The 24412-nt window shown below is 36.8% G+C and overlaps 1 protein-coding gene across 2 annotated transcripts in view; it reads right to left on the bottom strand.

Moving 5' to 3' along the window:
* Positions 1 to 22853, bottom strand: part of ANKRD50 (ankyrin repeat domain containing 50) — a 32808-nt gene extending 9955 nt beyond the window's left edge. Inside the window, exons 1-3 of one of the 2 annotated variants that reach the window (XM_040474445.1) lie at positions 22587 to 22853; positions 20128 to 21074; positions 232 to 461 (exon numbers count right to left, since the gene is read on the bottom strand). In XM_040474445.1, coding sequence (XP_040330379.1) covers positions 232 to 461; positions 20128 to 20639 — 742 coding nt within the window. In that variant the 5' untranslated portion in view covers positions 20640 to 21074; positions 22587 to 22853. Of the gene's footprint in view, positions 1 to 231; positions 462 to 1745; positions 2272 to 20127; positions 21075 to 22586 lie in introns of those variants that run through there. The other variant, XM_040474454.1, reaches the window with a different exon arrangement.
* Positions 22854 to 24412: the final 1559 nt, after the last annotated feature.

Genomic DNA, 24412 nt, shown 5'->3' with positions numbered 1-24412 from the left:
TATTAAAGTCAATCTAGAGGAATAAAGGTAAAAATATGATTTAGAATAATAACATTGGTGACAAAGAGGGCTGGGAAATAACTGAACAACAACAACAACAAAAAATAGAAATACTAAATCGATGTGGCATTTGCACCAAATGCCAACAGATAGTTTAGAAGACATGACACACGGTTTAAAAACAGATTATTAACACACAGAAAGTACACACAAGGCATTAATTACACTTACCAGTAAACATTTTAGTAACAGCCTTACTCTGTTTTCGGGCAGAACACAGAAGCAATAGCCATGGTGGAAAGAACTCATGGTGACCAGCTAAGAGCTCTGCGACAGTTCCAGATAAGCTGGTAGATGTTTGTTCACCTTCGGTAATGTTACACCCTTCATCCACAGAGTCAACAAGTAGATATAGGCTTTGTTGGGGAGGCTTCATTCCCAAAAGAGGGAGTAGAACACACCTGTAAAATACATCTGTATGAGCATTCTCAATATTACTGGCTACAATGTTATTAAGATTTATCATTCAAATATTAGTAATATAGATTATAAATGTTTTAAGAAGAAATAAATTTAGGCTTTAGAATAAAAATATTGTGTAAGTTTCAGTTCCTTACTTTAAGAATACTAGTCCCAAATAGTTCACATTTTCAGTAACAAAATTTTCCACAATAAAGGGTGTGCATGAGTGTGTGTGTGTATATGTGTGTATTAGTAAGTCAGCATAATTAAGGGGAAGGATAGTAGGAACTTTAGGAAACTAGATTTCAATACTCCTTTCCTGACTTTTTAAATCACCAATAAAAAGCTTGAGTTGCTTATAACCAAGTTAAAATGTGTTGCAAAGGAAAAAGAAAACAACTTTGGGGATCACTTTAATAAAAAGAAAATACCAAGGGTCCTACAGAATTTAGAAATGTTTTATCATCATTTCTCTTACAAAATGACTGCAGACTATACTAGCTTGTCACATATACATTTTATTTTAAAAGATCGTATAAAGATAAATTACTATAACCTAGGTCCCATTTGATATATGTTCAAATTTCAATGTAAAGAGCAAATTACTAGGTTTAATTCCACAGAACAATGCATTTCCTACTCAAAATTTACAGAGCAATTGAATATAACTTTTTCATAACTGAAACAATGCTCATTCATTTTCTTCAAATGTTTACTTGAGCATGTCATGTGGTGAATAGGCACTGAAAAATACAATAGTGAAAACGGCATGATCCATACAGTTATGAATACCAAAAATTTACAGATAATCCTTTCTACAACTCTCTTCTTAAACTTTCAATCCCATAGCAACCATGATCGTTTTTATCACCTCGTCCTACCAACATTTCTTTATAAATGTCTCTCAAACCCACCTCAGTCTGTAACATCATTTCTCTCACCTGGACTGCCACAATCACTTGTATGTTCTGTATGTTACATGTTTCCAACCACTTCCCCAGAGTTCCTGCTGCAGCCAAAGCAACCTTTTTAGAATATTACTCCAGCCACACTAGCCTTCTTTCAATAACTTTTATTAGATACAATTACACAAGGACCTTTTCATTAGCAGTTTTCTCTGCCAGAAATGTGCTTCTTTTCTCTCTTCATGTAATTAACTCCTCCTTAATCTTTAATTGTAAGCTTGAGAGTCACTTTCCAAAGGTTGAATCCCTATAGTATGCTTTCATTGTATTAAATATTTCTCTTTCGTAGCAGTGTCAAATTTGCAATGTTATACTTACTAATTTAATGCCATTAATTTTTATTTCTTCCTTTATACTGTGAGCATCAAGACACAAGGACTATGTCAGTTTTGCTCATGAATGTACCCCAGGACTTAGCATAGTGCTGTGCCCATAGTAGATCCTAAATGAAGACTTGACATTGTTGTACTCTAGAATGGAAAACAAATAACTTCAATGCAGTATACTCAGTGCTATGATAAAAAGCAGTAAAATTACTAATGTGGTAGATAAGAAATGACCAACTCAAGACGGGTAGACAGGAAAGGCAGAGAATGTCAGAGAAATATTCAAATATTAGGTGCTCAAGATGAGTTAAGTTTTGAAGAAACAGTTATTCTCCAGGAACTGGGAAAATTTTACAATAAACTGTAATAAAAGGAAAGCAGAGCAATCTTGGCAGCAGGAATATACTAAATTTGGGAAAACAATTTATTGTACCTTATTGTACATATTTCCTCTATCATGAGAACAAAGAAGTTTGATGAAAAACAAGTACTACAGTAATATATATACTATAGTATATAATATACTAATGTACTATATAATCACTACCACTTGATAAATAACACACAATGCTGTGGGAGTACACAGAACCTACTTTTGATAGGGATGGGAGTTGGGGGGAGGGAAGCCAAATAAACAAGCTTAGCCAACAGAAAGAGCTAGGGTAAAGACAACACATAGGACAAAAAAAAAAAAAAAAAAAAATCTAGTTTAGGCAACAGCACATTTATCTTGAAGAAAAGAAAGACTTGTGAACAAAGTCTGGAAGAGAAGAGTTAGGAAAATGAGTAAATACTGTGTTTTATAAACGTTATTATGAAATTTGGGCTATGACCTAAGGGTACTAAGGAGTCAACTGAAATATTTTAGACAGGAAATTGATACATTTATATCTCTGTTTAGAAAGATAACTGGCTACATTTGAAGGAAAGCCTGAAGCAGGTAAGTAGAAGAAAAGAGTGAGATCGGAGGCCACTGCTTATAAAAAACGGTGGGGCAAGGGGAGAAGCAGGGGGACCACTTCTAACTTTAATTCAGTGTTTTATATGCTTTAAGTACTTTACATACCAATTAACTCATTTTATTCTCACATAAACTTAAGATGAGTACTATCATAATACCAATTTCCAGATAAGGAAATCAAGGCACATGAAGATAAGTCATTTATCCAAAGTTAAAGAAAGGAACTCAAGTCCAAGCTGTGACTCCACAACTTATGTAAGGCTGGACCCTTCATCCTGGTTTGCCTAGGACTTTCCAAGTTTTAAGCACGGAGTCCTAGAAACTAGCTGCCCTTCATCCCCACTCCCCACCCCCAGTCCTGGGCAAACCAAGGCAGTCAGTCACATTAGTCTACACTGTTATCTACTAGGATCTACTGATTATACTTACAGCAAATATTATAACAGAGTTGAGGGAAATCTGGTGGGTGAAATTGATGATTTTATTGCTTTTGCTTACTCTGGGTTATTTGTTTTTCTTTGCTTAGTTTCTTAGAAACTAATTGTTTCACACTTTTCTTTTTTTAGTTTGTTTAATGTTTGTTTATTTTTGACAGAGAGAGAGTGAGCGCAAATGGGGGAGGGGCAGAAAGAGAGGGGAAGACACAGAATCCGAAGCAGGCTCCAGGCTCTGAGCTATCAGCACAGAGCCCAATGCAGGACTCAATCAAACTCACAAACCATGAAATCATGACCTGAGCCAAAGTCCAATGCTTAACTGACTGAGCCACCCAGGTGCCCCTCACACTTTCCTTCTAATAGTAATCCCTTAATGTTATGAATTCCCTACTATTTCCAATACCATTTAGTTCAAAATAATTTCCCTTTGATTCCTTCTTTAAATTATAGGTTATTTAGAAGTGGGTTGTACAGCTTTCAAATATCTGGGGATTTCTTAGTTTTTTTTATGTTATTGTGTTATCATTATTCAATTCAACTGTGATGAGATAACATACTCTGTATAACTTACATACCCTTCAATTTATTAAGATTTGTTTTGTGGCCCAGAATATATCTATCTTACTAAATGGTTTATGGGCACTTGAAAAGAATGTGTACTGTCTGCTATTGTTGGGTAGACTGTTCTACCAATGTCAGTTAGGTCAGTTTGGTGATAGTGTTTTTCAACTGTTCTATGTACTCGCTGATCTGCTGTTTATTTGCTCTATCATTATTGAAAGGGGAGTGTTAAAATATCAGAACATAAATGTGGCTTGTCTATGTGCTCTTGTAATTCTATCAGTTTTTGATATGTTGAAGCTTTGTTATTATAGGAATAAACAATTATTATGATTGTTATATCCTTGAGAAATTGACCCCTATGTCATTACAAAAGATCCTCTTTTATCCTGGTAATATTCTTTTCTTCAGAATTCACATCACCTGACATTAATGTAGCTATACAAGTCTTTTCTTTTGATCAGGGTTAGCATGGTATGTATTTTCTCATTCTTTTTCATTTAACTATGTGTCTCTTTATATACAAGGTATATTTGTTGTGGCCAACATATAGTTAGATCTCATATTTTTATCAAACTCATTTAATTAGGATATTCACCATTTACATTTAATGTGATTATTGATATAGTTCAGTTTAAACCTACCTTGTTCTTATACATATCATTTTGCAATGTGTTAAGCTGCAATGTTTTGCAATGTGTATATCCGTAAGATATATTACTAGGATTACAGTTGCTAGGTTAAGGGCATATCTGTGTATACTTTGGTAGTAACTGACAAAATACTCTACTTAAAAATTATATAAATATACATTCCCAACAGCTGTGTAAAAATGCCTATTTACTTCTTCCACAGATACATAAAAATGGCACCATTATAGTTTTAATTTACATTTGTTTCTCATGAGCCTATCATATTTACATATGCCTAGGAGTCATATTTCTTTTTTTCTTTAAAATGTGTCTTTATATCCTTTTACCCATTTTACAAAAGATTATCAATTTTTTCTTTTCTTGGTACTCTTTAGTATAGAGAAAATACATTGTTGTTAATTTTTCCACCATTTGTTATTTTCATTTTTGACTTTTTAAGGTTTTTTTAAGTTTTTTAAATGACTTAAAGTCATTTTTGACTTTTAAGGTTTTTTTAAGTTTCTTTTTTTTAATTTTTATGTACATCAAAATTAATTTTTTTTCTCTTATGACTTTTGAGTTTTATGTCACATTTTTGAAGGGCCTTCCCAACACTCAGCTTAAAAAATATTTCCTCATGTTTTCTTCAAAACTTTGAACGTTTAATTTTATTATTTATTTACTTATTTATTTACTTTAATGTTTATTTTTTTCTGAGACAGAGAGAGACACAGCATGCGCAGGGGAGGGGCAGAGACAGAGGGAGACACAGAATCAGAAGCAGGTTTCAGGCTCCAGCTGCCAGCACAGAGCCCGACGTGGGGCTCGAATCTGCAAACCACGAGATCGTGACCTGAGCCGAAGTTGGTCGTTCAACCAACTGAGCCTCCCAGGCGCCCCTAATTTTATTTTTTAAATCAAATTAATTTTGGCATAAAGATGTGAACTATGGTTCCTAAACACTATTTTTTCCCCACATGGCTCCGCAGTTATCCCAAAACTATTTATGAAATTATCTTTCTCCTAGTGATTGGAAATATCTCTTTTCACAGAGTAAGCTTTCATATACATTTTGGGCATGTTTCATCTCCTCCTGTTGTCTCGCCATCTCTTCTCCAAGCACTTTTATTTCTGCTTCATGCAATTGTTTAACTCAGGCAATTGCTTATTAATTACATTTTCATTTAAGGCAATATATTTGGCCACAGATTTCTTTTTGTTCCAGGGCAACATTTTTCTGGTGAGTGTTTCCTGTGTTCCTTCCTCCTTTTGTTCTTGAGATACATTTTTATATATCTACGACAGCTCTTCAATAAGATTAAGTTCCCTCTGGACCAGCAATTGCAAGTTAGTGTATCCAAGGTCCAGGCTTGTAAGAATTCTCCTTATGACTCAGAGCTATAAGCATGAAAAATTTCTTTGAGCTTCTACTTCTCCCCAGCCAATTAAGATCAGAAGCTGTGGGGATATATATAAGGCAGGATTTCTCACCACAAACCCCTCCTGGACTACCCCCCAAATGTTTGACTCCTTCTTCCCTGCCTTCTTTGTTCTTCCTTTCTGCCTAATTGGGTCCAGGGGAACTTCCAGCATAAGTCTGTAACCTGTCTCCATGGTTCAAAAAAAGAGCCTTTATACTCTTGATGATATTCAGAGTACACACTTATTTTGAAGAATAAATGTTCTGCCAGTTTTGTCTGCATCTCAATTTGATATTAACTTCCACATTTTATTGAGGTTTGGTTTATAGTTCTCTCATTGTTTTACTTTCTTGTTTTTGTGCTATTTTCCATGCCTTACTCAGTCATACTATAAGTCAGAAGCCACTCTATGGCTTTAAAAATGTTGAGATATTTTTTCTAGCCCTGACCTCAACCTAAACTCAAAAGTAAAAATCTCCCAAACTGTCTGCTATCTATCTCTGTGTGTATGCCCCATAGGCGTCTCAAATTTAGTATGTTTAAAGACGTATCCTTTTTCAATTTACCCCCAAAATAAGTTCTTCCCCACCTGACTTCCCCATGTCATTTAATGTATCTCATCATCCCCTAGTTTCTTAGGCCAAAATCTTAGGATCCATTCCTGAATCCTCCCATTTGTTCCAGCCACATGACTCTCCTTTCAGTTTTGTTTTGTTTTGAAGCCAATGTATTTGGTACTCCCTCCTACTAAAGTTCCCCCAGGCAAAATTTCTTATCCTTTATGTTTCAACACAAAGTTTAATCCCGAAAGGCACCTTCCGAATCACCATGTCTTAAGAAGCCTTTATCATCACTTACTGCTGTTATTCTAAAGACTCCATCTGACTGTTTTCTTTGTAGCATTTATCCCATTCTCAAATTAACTTATTGTATTATTTGTGTGATGTTGTAAGGCTAAAGTGAAGCTCTTCCAACTCCATACCTCCTCCCCTAGGACGTACTCTCTCCTCCTGCCACACTAGCTACTCTTCTTCACAGCTTCCCAACCTTTCAATTTTGAAATATATGTCAATATTTGTATCTTGGATCTTCTTCCATTCACTTTTTACGTAAGTTTATTAATACCCTGAAACCAAATTTATATATACAGTCAGCACCTCTTTTCTTCATCCAGACTTGTGAGTCTAACTTCTTACTCCACTTCTCTGCTTAGTTGTCTAATCTTGAACATATTAAAACCTAAACTTCAGACCTCTAAGCCTCATCTTGCTCCTACCTTAGTCTTCTTCTTTCCAGTAAAGAGCAATCCTATCCTTTCAGTTTCTCAGGCCAAAAATTTTAGAATCATCCTTTAATCCTTTTTTTTCCTTTTCATACTTCACATCCAATGTGCTACCAGCTAAATCTTAAAAATAATCAACCACTTGACCCAAGTCCAAGCACCATTGCCTCTTACCTATTACTGCACTGGCCAGGTACTGATTCCCTTGTTTCCACCTTCAACCCAATTCTCAAAAAGTAAACAGTTAAACCAGATGATGTTACTACTCTGTTTGAAAGACCTGATGTCTTCCAATCTACTGAAAGTAAAAATAAATGTGCTTACAATAGCCTCGAAGTGCATACATTGTATGAATCCTATTTCTCTACCTGTCTCCTACACATACTCCTTTGTTCACTCTGTTCTAGCCACACAGGCTCTCCAAAAAAAATCCTGTTTTTTTTCTTGGATTATATTAAGCCAACTCCCACCTCAGGACTTTTCACTTAGTACTTCCTCAGTCTGGAAATTCTTGTCAGAAACTTCCTTCACAATATCTTAATCTCCCCTATATAAAATAATAACTCTTCTCCCACAACCTACCCAGTACATCACTACTCTCCTCCTTACTCTAGCTTGATCTTCCATACAGTATTTATTGCCAATAGATATGCTATATATTGTTAACATTTTATTTTCTACCAGCCACGTGCTCCAACCCTCAAAATGTAAGCTCAATAAACACGTTTGACATTTCCATTTTTACTTACTAACATATACCAGTATGGCATCTGGTACATTCCTAGCATCAATATATAATTGATAAATGAATGAATGAATGAATGAATGAATAGACCAATGTAAAAGAACTCAGAAATACATATGTATGTATGTGTATCTCACAGTGGTATTATAGATTAATAGTGAAACACATGCCACTCAACAAATGCCAGTAGAACAACCAAGTAGAGAATGCGTTTTTAAATATTAAGACCCAAAAAAGGTAAAACATAAAGGAAATAACTAAAAAATACTCTTTACATTTCAAAACAAAATTTTCAGACAAAATGACAAGTGCCAAAGGATCAAAGATGTTTAAAATAGTAAGTTATCATTTCACATTCGCTTTCTAAAACACAAAGAACAATGACAATACAGCACCTGTTGGTGATCTACACACATCTATGAGGACAAACTGATACAATGTCAAAGCTTTAGTGCTATCTCACAGAGCTGAAGATGAATATACATACCCTATGATTCCAAATTTCACTTCTAACTATGCAATTTGGAGTTACCCTTTGCTACTTTCCTCCTAGTATATGTCCAAGAGAGTATCCAAGAATGTTCTTAGCAGCACTGTGGTTTTTTGTTTGTTTGCTTGTTTTAGAGAATGGGGGGGAGGGGAGGGGCACAGGGGAAAAAGAGAATCTTAAGCAAGCTTCGAGCTCACCACAGAGACTATCTTGGAACTCAACCCCATGACTCTGGGATCGCGATCTGAGTGGAAATCAAGAGTCAGACGCTCAACTGACTGAGCTACCCAGGAGCCCAGCAATACTGTTTCATAAAAGTTAAAATGCTAAATACATCTTAAATGAGTATCAACATGACAACAACAAGTGAATTATACAGACTGGAATTATATATTATATAGTAGTGAAGAGGAATCATATAGAACATGTAACAACATGAACAATGTAAAAAAAAAAATGTTACACGGAAAACATTACAGAATACTGCTAGCAACACAACACCATTTATATAGAACAGTGGTTTTCAAAGTGTGGTGTGAGGGTCCCTAAGGGTATCCTATACCCTAGAGCATTTCAGAGTCAGAATAAAACTAAGATGTGATTTGCTTTTTCATTGTAGTTCTCTCTCAAGGATAGAGTGGAGTTTTCCAGAGGCTGCATTCAAAAGCAGAGATGATAATCCAATATATTAAGCCTAATATTAAAAAGATTTGAAAAAAAGGTAAAACAATGTTCTTCTTTTAACTTTGTGTATTCTTTTTGTTTTTTTTTTGACAATATTCATTCTGTCATTAAAATGTTACTTACGTTCATATGTAATGAATTTATTATTAAATATTTATTCATACATTATTTTAAAATTTTATTAGTTCAAATTTCAATTTTTTTAAATGTTTATTTATATTTGAGAGAGAGAGAGAGGGAGAGAAAGACAGCGCGTGAGCAGAGGAGGGACAGAGAGAGCCGGAGACAAAACCTGAAGTAGGCTCCAGGCTGAGCTGTCAGCACAGAGCCCCAAAATGGGGTTTGAACTCAAGAGTTGTGAGATCATGACCTGAGCCGAAGTAGACGCTAAACTGAATGAGCCACTCAGCCTCCATAAGAGGGGTCATCTTATGGGTGTGAGTAGGTCAAATTTAGCAAGGGATACCAGGGAAGATTCAAATGTAGTTTTTTTTTTTTTTTATGTTTAATTATTCATTTTGAGACAGAGAGGGAGTCTGTGCAGGGGGAGGGGCAGATAGGGAGAGAGAATCTCAAGCAGGATCCAGTTCTGTCAGCGCTGAGCCCAACACGGGGCTCGATCTCACAAATTGTGAGATCATTACCTGAGCCGACATCAAGAGTTGTATGCTTAACTGAACCACCCAATGTCCCCTAAGATTTTATTTTTAAGTAATCGCTACACCCAACGTAGAAATTGAACCTACAACCCTGAGATCTAGAGTGGCAGGCTCAACTGAGCCACCCAGGCACCCTTATTTTTTCTTTAAAACAAAATAGTAAATCTAGATTTAAAGTAAATATAGCAAAATAGGTAGGTAGATGCATATTTGTTTTCTTATTTTATTTATTTTCCTGTATAAATGATAAACTTCAGGGATAGGAACAATCATTTTCTCAAATTCTTTTTCTGCAACCATTTCTTGTACTTGGTGTCATTAATTTTTATGTTTCAATTCCTGTGAAGTCTATGGTGTGCGAGTTGTTTCTCTCGCTATAGTAGCAATTAATAAACATCATAACTGAGATTTAAGCTACAAACATTTTTTCTCTTTTCTAATGAATATAAATTTTAAATGATAATCTCAGAAAGATTTATAGGAATGAAACTATGAAACACAGAAGAAACTAGGGATTTATAGAAGATAGGCAAAATGTGACCTCATGATTCACATTATAGAATATAAATCAGATGCCGCTAAAAAGTTTTCCATTTTATAAAAATTAATTTTAGCATGCATTGTAAGAAACAACAAATAAAATAAAAAAATACTGGTTCAAATGGATCTCTGTCATTAATAAGTATATAATCTATATGTATAAATCACTCTGCAGAAAAACATGTACTATTTCAAACGGAATGTGGTTAGAGCAACACAAATTATAAATGTGACCAAATTTATGATGTTTTTTAATTAAAACATAGTTATTCCCTCAATTCAAGAAATAGTTACTGTCTTCTATAGTCTATGTTCTGGAGATATAAAGGGAACAAGTCAGGTAGGTAGTCTGCTCATTCCAGTAGGTAGGCAGAAAGTCAAAGTAAACACATGAAGCAAAGTAACTTCAGATCATGCTAGACACTGAAAATTAAGAAATAAAGAAAACAAAGTGGGAGGATCTGATTTAAGAAACTGACTGGGTGGGGAGATGTCTCAAAGACTTGATGGAAAGGAAAGGTTCTCTGAGGAGGTAATATTAAGGCTGGCACCTAAGTGATACCAGACAAGTAGCCATATACCAATCTGCTGGCTGGAATGTCACCTATTTCAAAACATGATAAGGGTAATGATGTGGATGCAGAACAATGAGCAAGGATGAAAGTGATACAAGCTGAGGTCAAAGGGTAGGCAAAGACTGGACCATGTAAAGCTTAGATTTTATTCTTAAGGTAGTCAGAAGCCATTGGCAGGTTTTAAGCAGGTAACTAATATGACCTGATACTTTAACACTTTGTAAAGATAAGAGGGACAATAATAGCAACAGGAAGACCATTTTGGGAGGCTACTGCAGCAAGCTAGGCAAGAAAGAATAGGAGTAGCAGCAATGGGGATGCAGAGAAGTGAAGGTACTTTTATCACTGAAATAAAACAAAAGTAGCTAATGGATTGAGTGTAGTGAATGAGTGAAACTGAGGAATCAATGATGATTCCTAAATTTTTGAAGAAAATTACGGGTTTCGATATGAAATATTATTTCCTTAGTTTTTTTATTGTTAGCAATTTTTACAACAGTGGTATATCATTGGTTCCACATCTCTCTCATCTTCTTCTTTTTTTTTTTTTTTTTTAATTTTTTTTAACGTTTATTTATTTTTGAGACAGAGAGAGACAGAGCATGAACGGCGGAGGGTCAGAGAGAGAGAGGGAGACACAGAATCGGAAACAGGCTCCAGGCTCCGAGCTGTCAGCACAGAGCCCGACGCGGGGATTGAACTCACGAACCGTGAGATCATGACCTGAGCCGAAGTCGACGCTTAACCGACTGAGCCACCCAGGCGCCCCTCTCTCATCTTCTTGAGCCAAGAAGCTAACCAAGGATGTCATTCTCATGGTGATGCTAGAAGCAAAGAGGATAAGCCCAACTACTTGTGCACATCTTAAGCCTCTGTTTGGATCCTGTCTACTGACATCCCACCAGCCAAAGCAAATGACATGGTTGACCCAAACAGAAAAAGGCAGAGAAGTATACTTCTCCTCTAGTAGAAGGACTTCCAATATCATATGGCAAAGAGCAAGAATACACGAAGAGATGAAGAACAAAAACAAATAATTCAATCTACCACAGTTTCCATGTATTCAAATCATGAGTCATAACTGTAAAAGGTCAGTAGTTTCTGGAAAGCTCCAAATCGTTCTTCTAGATAGCCACAAGTAACGTATAATTAGTTCTCTTAATTAATACTTATTTTTATTAAGCAATTACATGAGCATTTAAAATCCTATCTTTTTACCAATGATTATACTTAACTATACACATATACAGTAGAAAAAAATAACATTAGAATATTTCTGAGATTAGAATAACATGAAAGACGAACTGATTTAAAATTTAAGACAATTATATATAGCATGGTCAAAGATAACTAGAACAACCGTAGGGTAAACAGGCAACCAATCAGAATATATTTCAAAGATATATTTTTTTAATTTTTTTAACGTTTATTTATTTTTGAGAGAGAGACAGACAGACAGAGTGCAAGTAGGGAAGCGGTGGAGAGAGAGAAAGGGAGACAGAGAATCCAAAGCAGGCTCCAGGTTCCAGGCTCTGTGCTGTCAGCACAGAGCCCAATGCGAGGCTCGAACTCATGGACCGTGAGATCATGACCTGAGCTGAAGTCAGAAGCTTAACAGACTGAGCCACCCAGGCACCCAAAGATATTTTTATTTTTTTAATGTAAGCTCTATGCCCAACATGGGGCTCGAACTCACAACCTCGAGATCAAGAGTTGCATGCTCTACCAACTAAGCCAGCCAGGCACCCTTTAAGATATTTTTAATGGCAGAAAAGTAATTACTTATTTTACTTCATAAAATCAAACCACTTTACCATATAGAAACCATCTTATTTCATAATTTTTTTTAAAAAACAGCAAAAATGCTAAAAAAAAAACTGAAAAAAAAACCTGTAACATAAATAACAAAGAAAAAATCTATATCCTTATTGTATGTATGAAGTTCTTACTAAACCCTAAGAAAAATAAGAATATTCTTACTTCTCATATCTCCTAAAGACTTTAACATTCTTTCATATGCTTAAAATGTTTCTTGAAACAATAAATGAACTTATGTGTTCTAATCAAGTTTTGGAAACACGAAACATACTTTAAAAGAACAAAATGAAATTATCCAGACCTTTCAATAGAGGTAGGCAGAGAAATCTGAATTTGTTGTATAAGTTATCACAGTCCTCAGAGGAAGGACCTAAAGAAAGCACTGTTTTACTATGGTAAAACTGACCAACTATGAACAAAAGGAATTAGAAGATAGAGAGGCTAAAATTACTTCTAGGAGTAGATAAATAATATTCTAGATTAGGTAAAAGATTCAAGAAACATTCCAAGAAAAGGATTAAATGCTTTAGAATAAACTAATATAAGAGAAAATAATCAAAGCAAACTCTAGAAACAAGCCTAGGGCAGTGCTTCTTAAACTTCAATGTGCACAGGATTCACTCACTTAGGAAATGGGCTAAAAGGCAGACTGAGATTCAACAGACCTCAGATTCTGCATTTCTAATAACCTCCAAAAGTAATGTTGATAATGTTGATCTTAAGATCACACTTTTAAGCAGAGTCTAGGAAACAAGAATTAAGAAATAACTTAGATAAAGAGTCACTTTTCCCAGATTTCCAAAAAATGATCAGGCTTCAGATTATATGCTTGTATCCTGTATCCTTCCATCTTGGCACTTGTTAAGCCTGCATTTCTACATTTATTTTTGTGATTATTTGTTCAATGTACTTCCCTCTCGCCCCTACCACTTAACTGTTTGGCTTACAACTTTAGCCCTGACACTGACCACTTATCTGGCACAGAGCAGGTGCAGAATATGTTTCAGAAATAAATGAGTGAGCCAATGAATAGAAATGCTGAAAGAGATGCTGATTTGAAAAACACAGCAAGGTTAGTGAAGAACACTCCAGTGAAAAGATACATGTTGATCAGGGCGAGGATAAAAGCTGTTGACGCAGATTTGATTGCTATCACATTAGATATGTTGGTGCAGATTCGATTGCTATCATACTAGATAAGAACGCTGGTAGCCATGTAAATAAATAAAGTTATTGAAGGAATGTGTATAAAGAGAGAAGATCTAAGTAAGCTTCGATGGACAAACACCAAGAGGACAAACACCTACAGGGAGAGAGACCAAAGAACATAGAGGATTTTGAAAGGAAGAAATTACAGATAATGAAAAAAGTTCTAGAATGTATCATCTAAGGCTAAGATAGAGTGAGCAATGAGTTCAGAAGCTACTCGGCACAAACATCTTTCTGTGAATATACACATATAGAAGTCAGACTTCAGTAAGTTAAGAAATGAGGTGACACATAAGTAGTAGGACTTGTGTACACAAATTAGAGATGATATGAAGATCTGGTAGGAAATAAAAAAAAATACACTTTTTGTCAGAGTACTAGGAAACACGTTTGTGTTTGAAAATGCCAGTAGCAGCTAGGCTGGCACATATGAACAGGTAAAGTGGTCGTGGAATAGAATAACAGAGTTGGGGGGATGAATCAAATTAGGGCATGTAGGCCCCAGCTGAAGACAGCAGCTAACATGGCTCCACGAGATTACTGATTCAAGAGAATGAGAACCTAATTTTGTCAAAATTTCCACTTTTTTTCTGAGAAAAACCAGAAATCTGGATGTGTGTATGAAATTTCCTGAATTGGGCAAAAGTATTCAACCTGTAGGGAATAACTTTACTCTCTCTGGTCTAAAACAAAACAAAACAAAACAAAACAAAACAAAACAAAACAAAACAAAACAAAACAAAACAAAACAAAACACAGAGTTACTAAGAAGTAAATGGAAGAATGGCCAAGCAGAACTAAAAATGTGACTGAAATTAAATAACATAAATATGCAGGAATATGTTATGCCATTATAGCATAAGTGATTAAAGGTTGAGGAACGGTTCAGCAAATTTTATGGAGGAGCAACAGGAACCAAAGGAAGCAGCACTTAGATATGAAGCATAAAAAAGAACCCATCAAGGGTAGAAACAAAAGGTTTTAGGAAGGGAAAGTGGGAGGTCCTGAATGAATGGCAGTCCATCTTAAAGTAAAAATAACATGGTCAAAAGTTGGAAACAACAATTTGGTGAAAAATGACTATGTTAGACTAAAAGAAATGTAGAATTTTGATTTTGAAAATTACATTAATTCATTTATTTCATTTAAAATGTGAACTGCAAAGACACTTTACAAGATCTTTTAATCTGGTAATATTGAAGAATGGATAATGATGGCTATCTTAAATAGTACTAGTTATACCAGACAGACGATGGAAAGGGAATATTTTGCCTTGAAAATACCCCATAAAGGAGGGTAAAAAGGAAGCACACGTTCCAATCTCATTCTGTTCTTAGTCCCTTTGTTGAGTAAGCCAAAAATACTTGCAGCCAGTTGAGACAGAAGATAGACATCTGGCCACTTAAAACTATCTGGACCAATGCCATATTCATACATGCTAAAGAGTACACATGGCAGGTTAATAAATTAATAATCACTATACTAGTCTGGTCTACACTGAAACCTGACCTAAACGATATAACATTTCAATTCCCTTCCTTATGCAAGAGCTTCAGCTATCCTTCAATTAGGTTCAAACATATTCTAGATAGGTAAGTAGCTTTATTCCCTCATTCAAATGATAATCATTTAGCACTTACTACATGCAAAGTGCTGTTCAAAGCACTATGGTAAATATAAAAAAATTAACCAGTCATGAATAACGTCATGAAGAGCACATGCCTAATAGAAGAGATAACAGAAGATATATGCATAAATAACTAAAGAAGCTAAAAATCTAAAGAGATACAACTGAAAAACTATAAATGTTCAAAGAGAAGGAAATAAAAAAATCAGAAAGAAGATTCAACCACTTGAGGGTTCCTATTTGACATAAAACACAAATGTCAGTTTGGTCTTCCAGTTTCCGATTCTTTTCTTAACAAGCTACTCTCACTTAACAAGCCTTTCACTACCAACACAACTTTTTTTTGGCTAAACTCTCAAAGTTTAGAGTCAGTTACCTAATTCTTCATCACAATTTTATTCCACTTACACATTACAAAGAACAAAATCTTTTTACTCAAATCTGGAAAATTGACATCACACATAGAAAACTAATAACCTGGTCTGGCAGATTTTTAACTAGAAATAAAAATTAGAGAATAGTGTCTACCAGAAGCAAAAATTTGTATTTCCCAGTTCCACATCCATTTAAATCTCCAAGAAGATCCATGGGTGCAATAACTATGATAGTAAGATTCAGAAAGGAGTTTCTAGTTGAATGAAATAATCATGTTCAGTTGTGCTTCTAAAGCAGTCACAAGATCTGAAACTACTCCACTCCTTCTCACTTTCCCTAAACTTAGATGCCTTCATACTTCTGTCAAAAATAACTGGGATTTGGCTTACATTTGTATGACTACCAGGAAACTCTAACACAAACTCTAGAAAATACACAAAATATACAAAGTTTTGCAATAAGAGTGTGAAGGGAAAGGCAGAAGGAAAGAAATCAGACTTTGGTTTTCAGGTAAAAATGTTAATTGTCATCAATTAGACCATCTTAGTTCCACCAACAGAAATGAGAAAAAAAAAAATCTAAACAGTAACAATAGCTTTGCACTTTAACTAATCAAGATAGAAAAATGGAAAAGGGAAAAAAAGAAATTAATAGGTCTTCATTCATCATTCCCTTTAGCAGATCATATAATTCCTTACACTAGTCTTAAAACATTTATGTGTTGCATGAACACTGTAACAGGCATTTATCCCAAATATTATTTCTCTTTATAGAAATAAGATAAATATTATAATAAGAATTTAAGCTCCATGAAGGCAGGGTATTTTGTCTGTTCAACTCACTGATTTATCTACAACTGAACTGAACACACAGAAGGTTCTCAATAAATATCTCCAGCTCAACTGTGTTTAAAACACAAAAGGCTCTCAAATATTTGCTGTGAGAATTAATGAAAGTCAGAATAAATTTTGTGACTACTATGTCTAAGAATTGTGATATCATGTCAGAGGGGAAAGAAAGTAGCAGCATTTAACTAGATTAAAATGACATTCCTCTCATTTTTCTTATCATAGAGAAAAAGTGATTTCAATACACCAGCAATTAACAAGTTACCACGTAGGTATATGATTTCATGTAAGAAGTTTTTTTCTGGCAGTACGTATTCTATCTAGTATCATTAAACATAAAAACTAGGTAAATAATTAGGAAGTAAAACTGAAGAAACGTTTATAAAATGCATTCATTACGGAATCACTTCTCTGCAATTTCCCCAACTTTGTTCATCTGTCAAGAACTAAGATTTCTCTTTATCAATTTTCTATTACTATTAAATTGTTTTACAAATGAATATATGAAACCATTAATATTATCAAGTGTTAGACAGATGTTAAAAAAGTAATAAAGTGGGTTTTGAATTTTTTTTCAAAAGCAAAAAAAGATTTTACTTCTCTTTGTTTATATTTCATCTCCCATCATATCACTTTGATCTCTGTCTCTCTCAAAATATTATAACTTCTTGAAAGCAATGATTATCTACCTGTTGAATTACATTTCTCCCTGCCTACACAAAATAGATTCCTATTAAAATTCTCTAAGGCCTTATTTAACAAAAATCAATCACAAATAGAACCTACTATAATAGAACCTACAATAAAATCTTGGCTATCCAAAAGTAAAGGCTTAGATTATCTAATGCCATAGACGATGCAAAAATATTTCTCTTTAACTGTATTGTATTCTCATACTTGCATTTGACTATGGTTATATGAAAGCTTCAGAGTCTTAGAGGAAATGTACTCTATGAATTATCAGAAACAGTTGTTACAGTATCAGAGTTACCTAATTTATTTAATGATTAACTACTTTAATGATGAAGAAAGAAAGTAACCCAGGCTTTTGAAAGATCCAGAAGGAGATTAAGATCACCAAAATGGTCCAAAAAGAAAGGCTGTGCTTCCTCTACCAAAGTACAGCCTGGGAATACAAAGTGGTTAGTTCTTTCTGTCAATCAGAAAATCAGCACCGGTGTGGTTTTCACATATAGCTCTAATTGCTTCTCATTTCTCTTCAATTATTTGATAACTAAAATTTACACAGGAAAAAAAAACCACAAAACAGGACCATCTCAGTAGACGGACCTTTTTCAGGAAAACCTATGATACCATACAGAAAGGTCTGCTCAAGATCAGAATATAGCAAAAATGTACAATTAGACATGGATTTAAATATTTAAAGGCATTAGAAATTTACATATAAATTTCAATAAAATAAAATGTATAATTACCGAATTTAGTTGGACTAAGTTTAATGTAGTTAGCTAAGCTCTTTGAAACTGATTTTCTAAGGTGTTAAATCCAAGTAACTTCTAAGAAATGAAATTATAAGAAATGAAAATTCAGCTCTTCGACTAGTGACAGTATCTTCAGAAAAAGTAGGAAGTCAATAGGAAAAGAGCCGCTTATGCCCAGAGACTTTTAAGTCTCTTAAAAGGTAAAGTTTTACATATTGAAGACTACGTTATTGAATAAACACATTCCATATTTAAAACTGTCCACTGAAGCCAGTATCTCCTATTTGTGCACCAGTTATCACCTAACGGATTTCCTTCTTATTTAAAAATGATTGAATAGTTTTAACCCTGATGTTGGTGGCTAAGAGCAAAAAATAAGAGATTTGCCCTGAATTTTACTGGACTGCACTTAAACATTAAAAAATCTGCAAGAATAGCACACCTCTCAAAGACGCATCTCTTTGGCTGACTTTTTTTTTTTTTTTTAATGTTTTTATTTATTTCTCTTAGGCTGACTTTAATATACCCCTCCCACGTTTGAATTCCATACCACTATCCATAAAGATCATTCCAGACTACTACTCTGTCACTTATATGGGCAATCTGAAAACTCCACTCAAGTCACAACTGTGACACACCCCCTGTCCTCCACAAATTCTAATCTACTCTCCCCCTCTAGTCCTTCAAAGAATTTCTATGATTACAAACCTGTATACATGCACACATTCTTCAAATCCCAGCTCTGCCTGCCACATACAAGACTGTAACCTTGGACAAGTTACAAAGCTTTCTGTGTCTCAGTTTCCTCATTCATGAAATGGGAATAATAACAGTACCTACCTCATAGGATTGCGATGAAAATGAAATAAGTTATTATTCGTAAATCTTTTAGAACACTGACACATAGCGTTTGCTATTATTGTTAATATTTTCAACACCACTTAAAACTTACGTTTTCATACCATTAAATCTGAAGACATCATAAAAACAAATATCACTCATTTCACAGCAATTCAAATCCTACTCAAAAGACTCCTAGAGACACACAGAGAGACAGACACATACAGCCACATATACACACACGTATGCTAACTTCCATCGCACAGTACACCTACATCTTTGGGGAACAAACTTCCACCTGCTAAGAGCTACTTACTGTGTAGAAATAAAAGTATACACAAAATGAGTAATTCAAGCAGCAGTGAGTCAATAGCAAGCACAAAAATAACAATCTGCCTGCTTCTTTTAACAAGCAGAGGGTTGAAAGGCAAAAAATTATTTTCAAGGCATCATGTCTTCTTGAATACACTTTGAATCTGCAACAACTCTGAAAAGCAACTTACTCCCCTCCTAGACCACTCCATTTACCAAAGGAAAAAATGCTTAATTGAGGTTAAAAAAAAAAGTTGTTTTTCATATCACTCACTAAAAGTAGTAAAATTATGCCAGATTTTCATTATTTTATAAATACCACATATTTAAAAGTACTACTTAACTTTTTGTTTACTCGATAGGGGAATAAATCCCAAACATAGATTTTCTTCAGATTCTCAATGGCCAATGATCTCTTTCAAAAATAACTTGAAGAAAGACTACTATAAGCAAAAAAGATTAGATTCTACGCTGAGAGTTCCTCTAAATTCAGCACCATTTATAATATGCCTTCCCTGAAAATGCAGCCCATTTTCCAAGCAGCTAAATGGTTTTTTCTACCATAAGAAATATCTCTTACCAATTATAGATAATACTAGAAAAATAAATAAGTAGATAAGCAATTGTCCTAAGTTTGAAATAAAAATTAAGTTTCTGTTTCATATTCTGTTATTGAAGAAGTAAAAGAAAAGACATACTTTTAATTCATATCCTGTGCAACATTCAAAGCTTAAATTTTGTTTTTGATACTCAAAGTAACACGTGTATTTACAACTACAGATTATCCCCAAATGCACGGTAGTACAGGTACCCCTCAAAATTTAAACAGACAAAAAACTAAAACAAACAAACAAAAAACCTAGGAAACACGTTAATTTTTGCTTAGAAACCAGAATCATGGCATTCTTTTTGTTACCTTTTAAATGCTTCAGCTGGGTTCCTTTCACATTCTCCAGGCTGTAACAGGCTTTGGACTGCTGGATCCCTTAGCTTATCCTCATATCCTTGGAGTAGTCCACTGCGGCAGATCTGGGCAACTAGACCTCTAATAAACCCTCCAACACACAAAGTATCAGAGTCCTGGGCTTTGCAGAAATGAAAGGCCAAAGCCTGGCGATGTAAACCTCTCTGCAAGCTCGTAGGTGAACTTGGCCACAACAGCTCAGTACATAGGGCTGTCTTGCCACTGCCAGGCCCTCCTACCAACAACACACCCCAGGCAGCTCCTTTTCCAGAGACAACACTAGCATTATTCCCAGAATTCATTACAAGGGATGGTGTGTTGACAGCACTATTGCAGCAGTTAGTTTTCTCCTGGAGGCAATGCTGAAGCTTGTGGAAAACCCACTCCCTACAGTAAAACTGCTTCCCCTGCAGTAAACTCGTTTGAGCCATTTTGCAGACTTTCTCTTCCCAAGGATTAGTCATAATAGGTTTCTTATCTTCAACATTTGCTAGATCCTGGATACGTCAACACAGGTCTTTACATCCATTAGGACATAACTTGCATATTAAGTTGACTCTGAATGATACAGTAACCAGTTACAGTAAAACTCAACAGCCAGAGATGCCATTTGCCAATCGAATGTGCATGACTTTATTTAGCTCTTTACTCTTGATTATCAGCAGAAAATATATTAGTTTAATTGTTGAACTGGTGGAAAATTGCCTGGTTCCAAAGCGTGGCAATACTTTTCCTAAATCTTGATGGGTCACATAACTCCATGGTTATATCTGGAGTTTATGTGATTGTGGATGTTTCAAGTGTGCAGATGAGACAATACATCTGGAAAACTAAAGATAATGCCCAATCTTTCAATGTGTACAAAATGCTTCTCCAGATTCCAAGTGTTAATTCTGTATCTGAAAATTAGATGCAGAAAAGATGTCCATTACAGTAAATACCATCAAAGCGATCCCACGTATACGGTTGATAGGTAGCTCTGTATTTCTTGTTGAAGGATAGTCACTCAAAGTACTAGACCTTGCCATTTTCAGGCATCTGGGCAACTGCCAGGGAGGGAACTGTTTTAGATTAGGGTCTTTTATGTGGCAGAAAGGACAGGCCACTGTTAACACATCCTTAATCCAAAGTATTGATAAAATGCCATTTTGTTGGAGCGTTGATTCTTAATGAACCTGTTCACAGGTTCCTAGCTTTAAGATATCTGGGAAATCAACAATTTCTACAAGTAACTAAAATAAAACAAAAATATCTTAGTGCATAATATTATATGTTAAGAGCTTACTTACTTAAAAGCTTACAAAAGGATATAATTTTCCAGTTAAAATAATCTCAAAAACCCATATACTTTAAGAAAATCCATATACTTCATCTTTGGCACTTTAAAAAAGTTGGACAATTACCCCCAGAATCATAATTCCACTTTCCTTTCTGTATTTTACTTTCTCTACGGTTATGCTTCCCAAGCAGCTACATTTTCATCCAGTTACCCTGGATTTTTTAAAAAGGCTTTATGCACACACAGTAACATCCTTAACTCTAGCCAAAAAGGTCTTTCCGACAAGCTTGGTAGAACAGCGCCAGTTAAAGGAAGCTCTATTAAATTGCACAGTCCAGCCAGTCAAGGACTCTGTTTACTCGACTAGTCACACTTCTTTGTTGATAGTTTGCAAAATCTAGGGGATGATTACTATGGTTGCGGCTGGATGGGAATGGGTTAAAAAAAAATAGAGGGGGAGGATGGGAATAATCTTAACACGAATGATAAAGCCAAATACAAGTACAACGTGAATCCTTCCTTCCTCTGCGCCAAAGATAAATGTTTCGGATGGGGGTGAGGAATGGAATCTACTACTGTGGCCGGAGAAAAGGCTGCCGGGGAGAATTCCTTCCGAGACAGAAAAGGGATAAGGAGTAGAATGCTTCAGGGCTGGTGGGTGTTTGCCTACAGTTCCGGCCTCTAGTTTCAGCTGATAGACAAAAGGAACTCCGGGATTCCCAGAGACGGGAACCACCTTCGGTTTGAGCAGCCTCAAGGAGCCACAGGGGGGCCACCTCGGAGAGGCCACGGACGGAGGTGCAGCCTCCACACCGAGGTCTTCCCTTCCAGAAGGCTGGGAACGCCCCAACACCCCGCCCCGCCCCGAGATTTTGGGGTGTGTCTTTTGGAGGGGGAGGGGGTGCCCGACGCCCTTGCCAATCCCAGATGAGGGGTCGCCTTCCAGTAGGCGCCCAGTTCTGCGCCCCCACCCCTCGCGCCGTTCCCGCCCCCACCGGACCCACGGCGGAACGAAGGGGACGGAGACTGCAAAGGGTGGGTGGGTGAGTCAGCCTCGAGCCCAGCCACAGCCCCCGAGCTTCCGACCTGAGAAGGGGCCTCGCTTCTACCGCCGATGCCGCCCCTCGGTTACCTCGGCCCCAGCCGCCGCCGTGGCCGCCGCCGCCGCCGCTGCGGACTCTAAGCCTCAGACACTTGCTCCTCTGAGAATCCGCGGCCGCCAGCGCTCTCGGGACTCCAACTGCAGCCTCCTCCTCCTCCCGGCCTGGGGCACGCTCTCAGCTCCGGATCCTCCTGTTGGCCCCCGGCAACTGCCAGTTCCAGCTGCCCCAGCAGCCTCGGTCGTGCTCCTCCCAACCCCCACCAGCCAACCGCCGCCGCCGCCGCCGTCAGGGCAGTGACTGTCTCAGGCAGCCCGGGACTCGGCCGGCTCCGCCCCGCCCCACTCCGTGGCCCCGCCCTCCAGCCCAGGCCCCGCCCCCACCCGACCGCTCGGCCTTTCTTCGCCCGCCGGCTCCTCCCCTTACTCCTCCCCTCCCCCTGCGCGCCGGCCCGTCGCCGCCGGTGCCTGGGCGTGTGCGGGCGCCTGGACCCGCTGCCCGCCTCGCGGGGGAACCTTTCTGGGGGTGGCTTTCGGGTCCCGCCTTTGTGGGGGGAGGAGAAAGGGGCGGGGGCTGCGTTCTCACGTCCCCGAGCTCACGCGAGTCGCTGCCCCCACCCACCCCGTCACCACTCGGCCCCGAGCCTTTCTTTGTCTTTCAGGCCGAGGACTCGCAGGCTTTGGGGGCCATATCCGCTCCTACGAAGGGCAGTTGAGCTGGGAGAGTTGCCCCTTGCCGCCTTCTTAACCCCCTTGTTCCAAAGACCACTCCAGACCCGTCCTATTCTTCAGTCGTCTGGGTTCCCTTTTCAATCCATTAAATTCCGGTGATGCTTTTACTTTCTCAGCCTGAGACTGAGAGAAGCAAGGAAAGGACTGGGAAGAATATTGTAAGAATAAAAAATAGTGGGGCTGTAGCGCGACATTCCCATCGGCCTCATGAAAAGGACGTGGCCTCCACCAGGTGGAGGTTGAAAGCAGTCATGAATCGGTCTCAGGCTCCTGTCCTTCTGGACACTTGGATGACCCGCAGAGGCCACTCTAAGGGAAAGAGTCCATGGTCGAGGTCAGACTGTAGAATCAGATAAACTGTCCTAGAGGGCCTGACTACAGGCAGTTACTGTTAAACAAGACAGGCCAGTTGTTTGCACTCGCTTGGACCTGGGTTATTTAGATTCCAGGTTTCTGCTGGGAAGGTAAATGTACTGTCATCTGACAGAGTAGAAAATGTGCTATCTTTATTATTTTATTATTTATGCTAAAGCCATGAGTTCTCCATCTCCCGTTCTCCATTAATTTCAATGTTTATTTCCTAAATATTAAACCAGCCTCCCATCTGGTTTTTCTGGAATTGCCAAGTACAGCTATCCCACTTAACTAGAAAAGCGTATAACCAAATAGATTGTACTTGTGCTTACCCTTCCGTTCTGTTTATTACTAGCCTATCCATGGCATTTGAAGCTTGTTTATCTTAACATTTGATTCATTCTTTTGTGACTTCTGAGATTCTTTTCCAAAACACAAGCAAAAAAGGCAGAAGATATAAATTCTCCAGAATTAGAGAGATGAAAATGGATTTTTTTAAAAAACTACAAGTTTGATTTACATTTGCTTAAGCAATTTTAATTACCACTTAGCTTGTTTGCCATGCAGCTTTATAGTCATTGACTCCTTCAATGACATTTCATGGCTGTAATATTATATGTTTAGAGAAAAAATTTAAATAAGTATGTACATTAAACTATCATTTCCATTAAGCTATTTGCTAATAACAATAATTAAAATAATTTCTGCCCAATAGAGAAGTTACAGAAACTTAGTTTAGTGGGCTCATTTTTTTAATGATAACTAACCATCTC

Source organism: Herpailurus yagouaroundi, unplaced genomic scaffold (assembly GCF_014898765.1).
Source record: "Herpailurus yagouaroundi ecotype Mexico unplaced genomic scaffold, PumYag 28, whole genome shotgun sequence".
Taxonomy (NCBI): Eukaryota; Metazoa; Chordata; class Mammalia; order Carnivora; family Felidae; genus Herpailurus; species Herpailurus yagouaroundi.
Note: the sequence above shows the minus strand (reverse complement) of the source record. Positions and strands in the feature narration are given on the sequence as shown.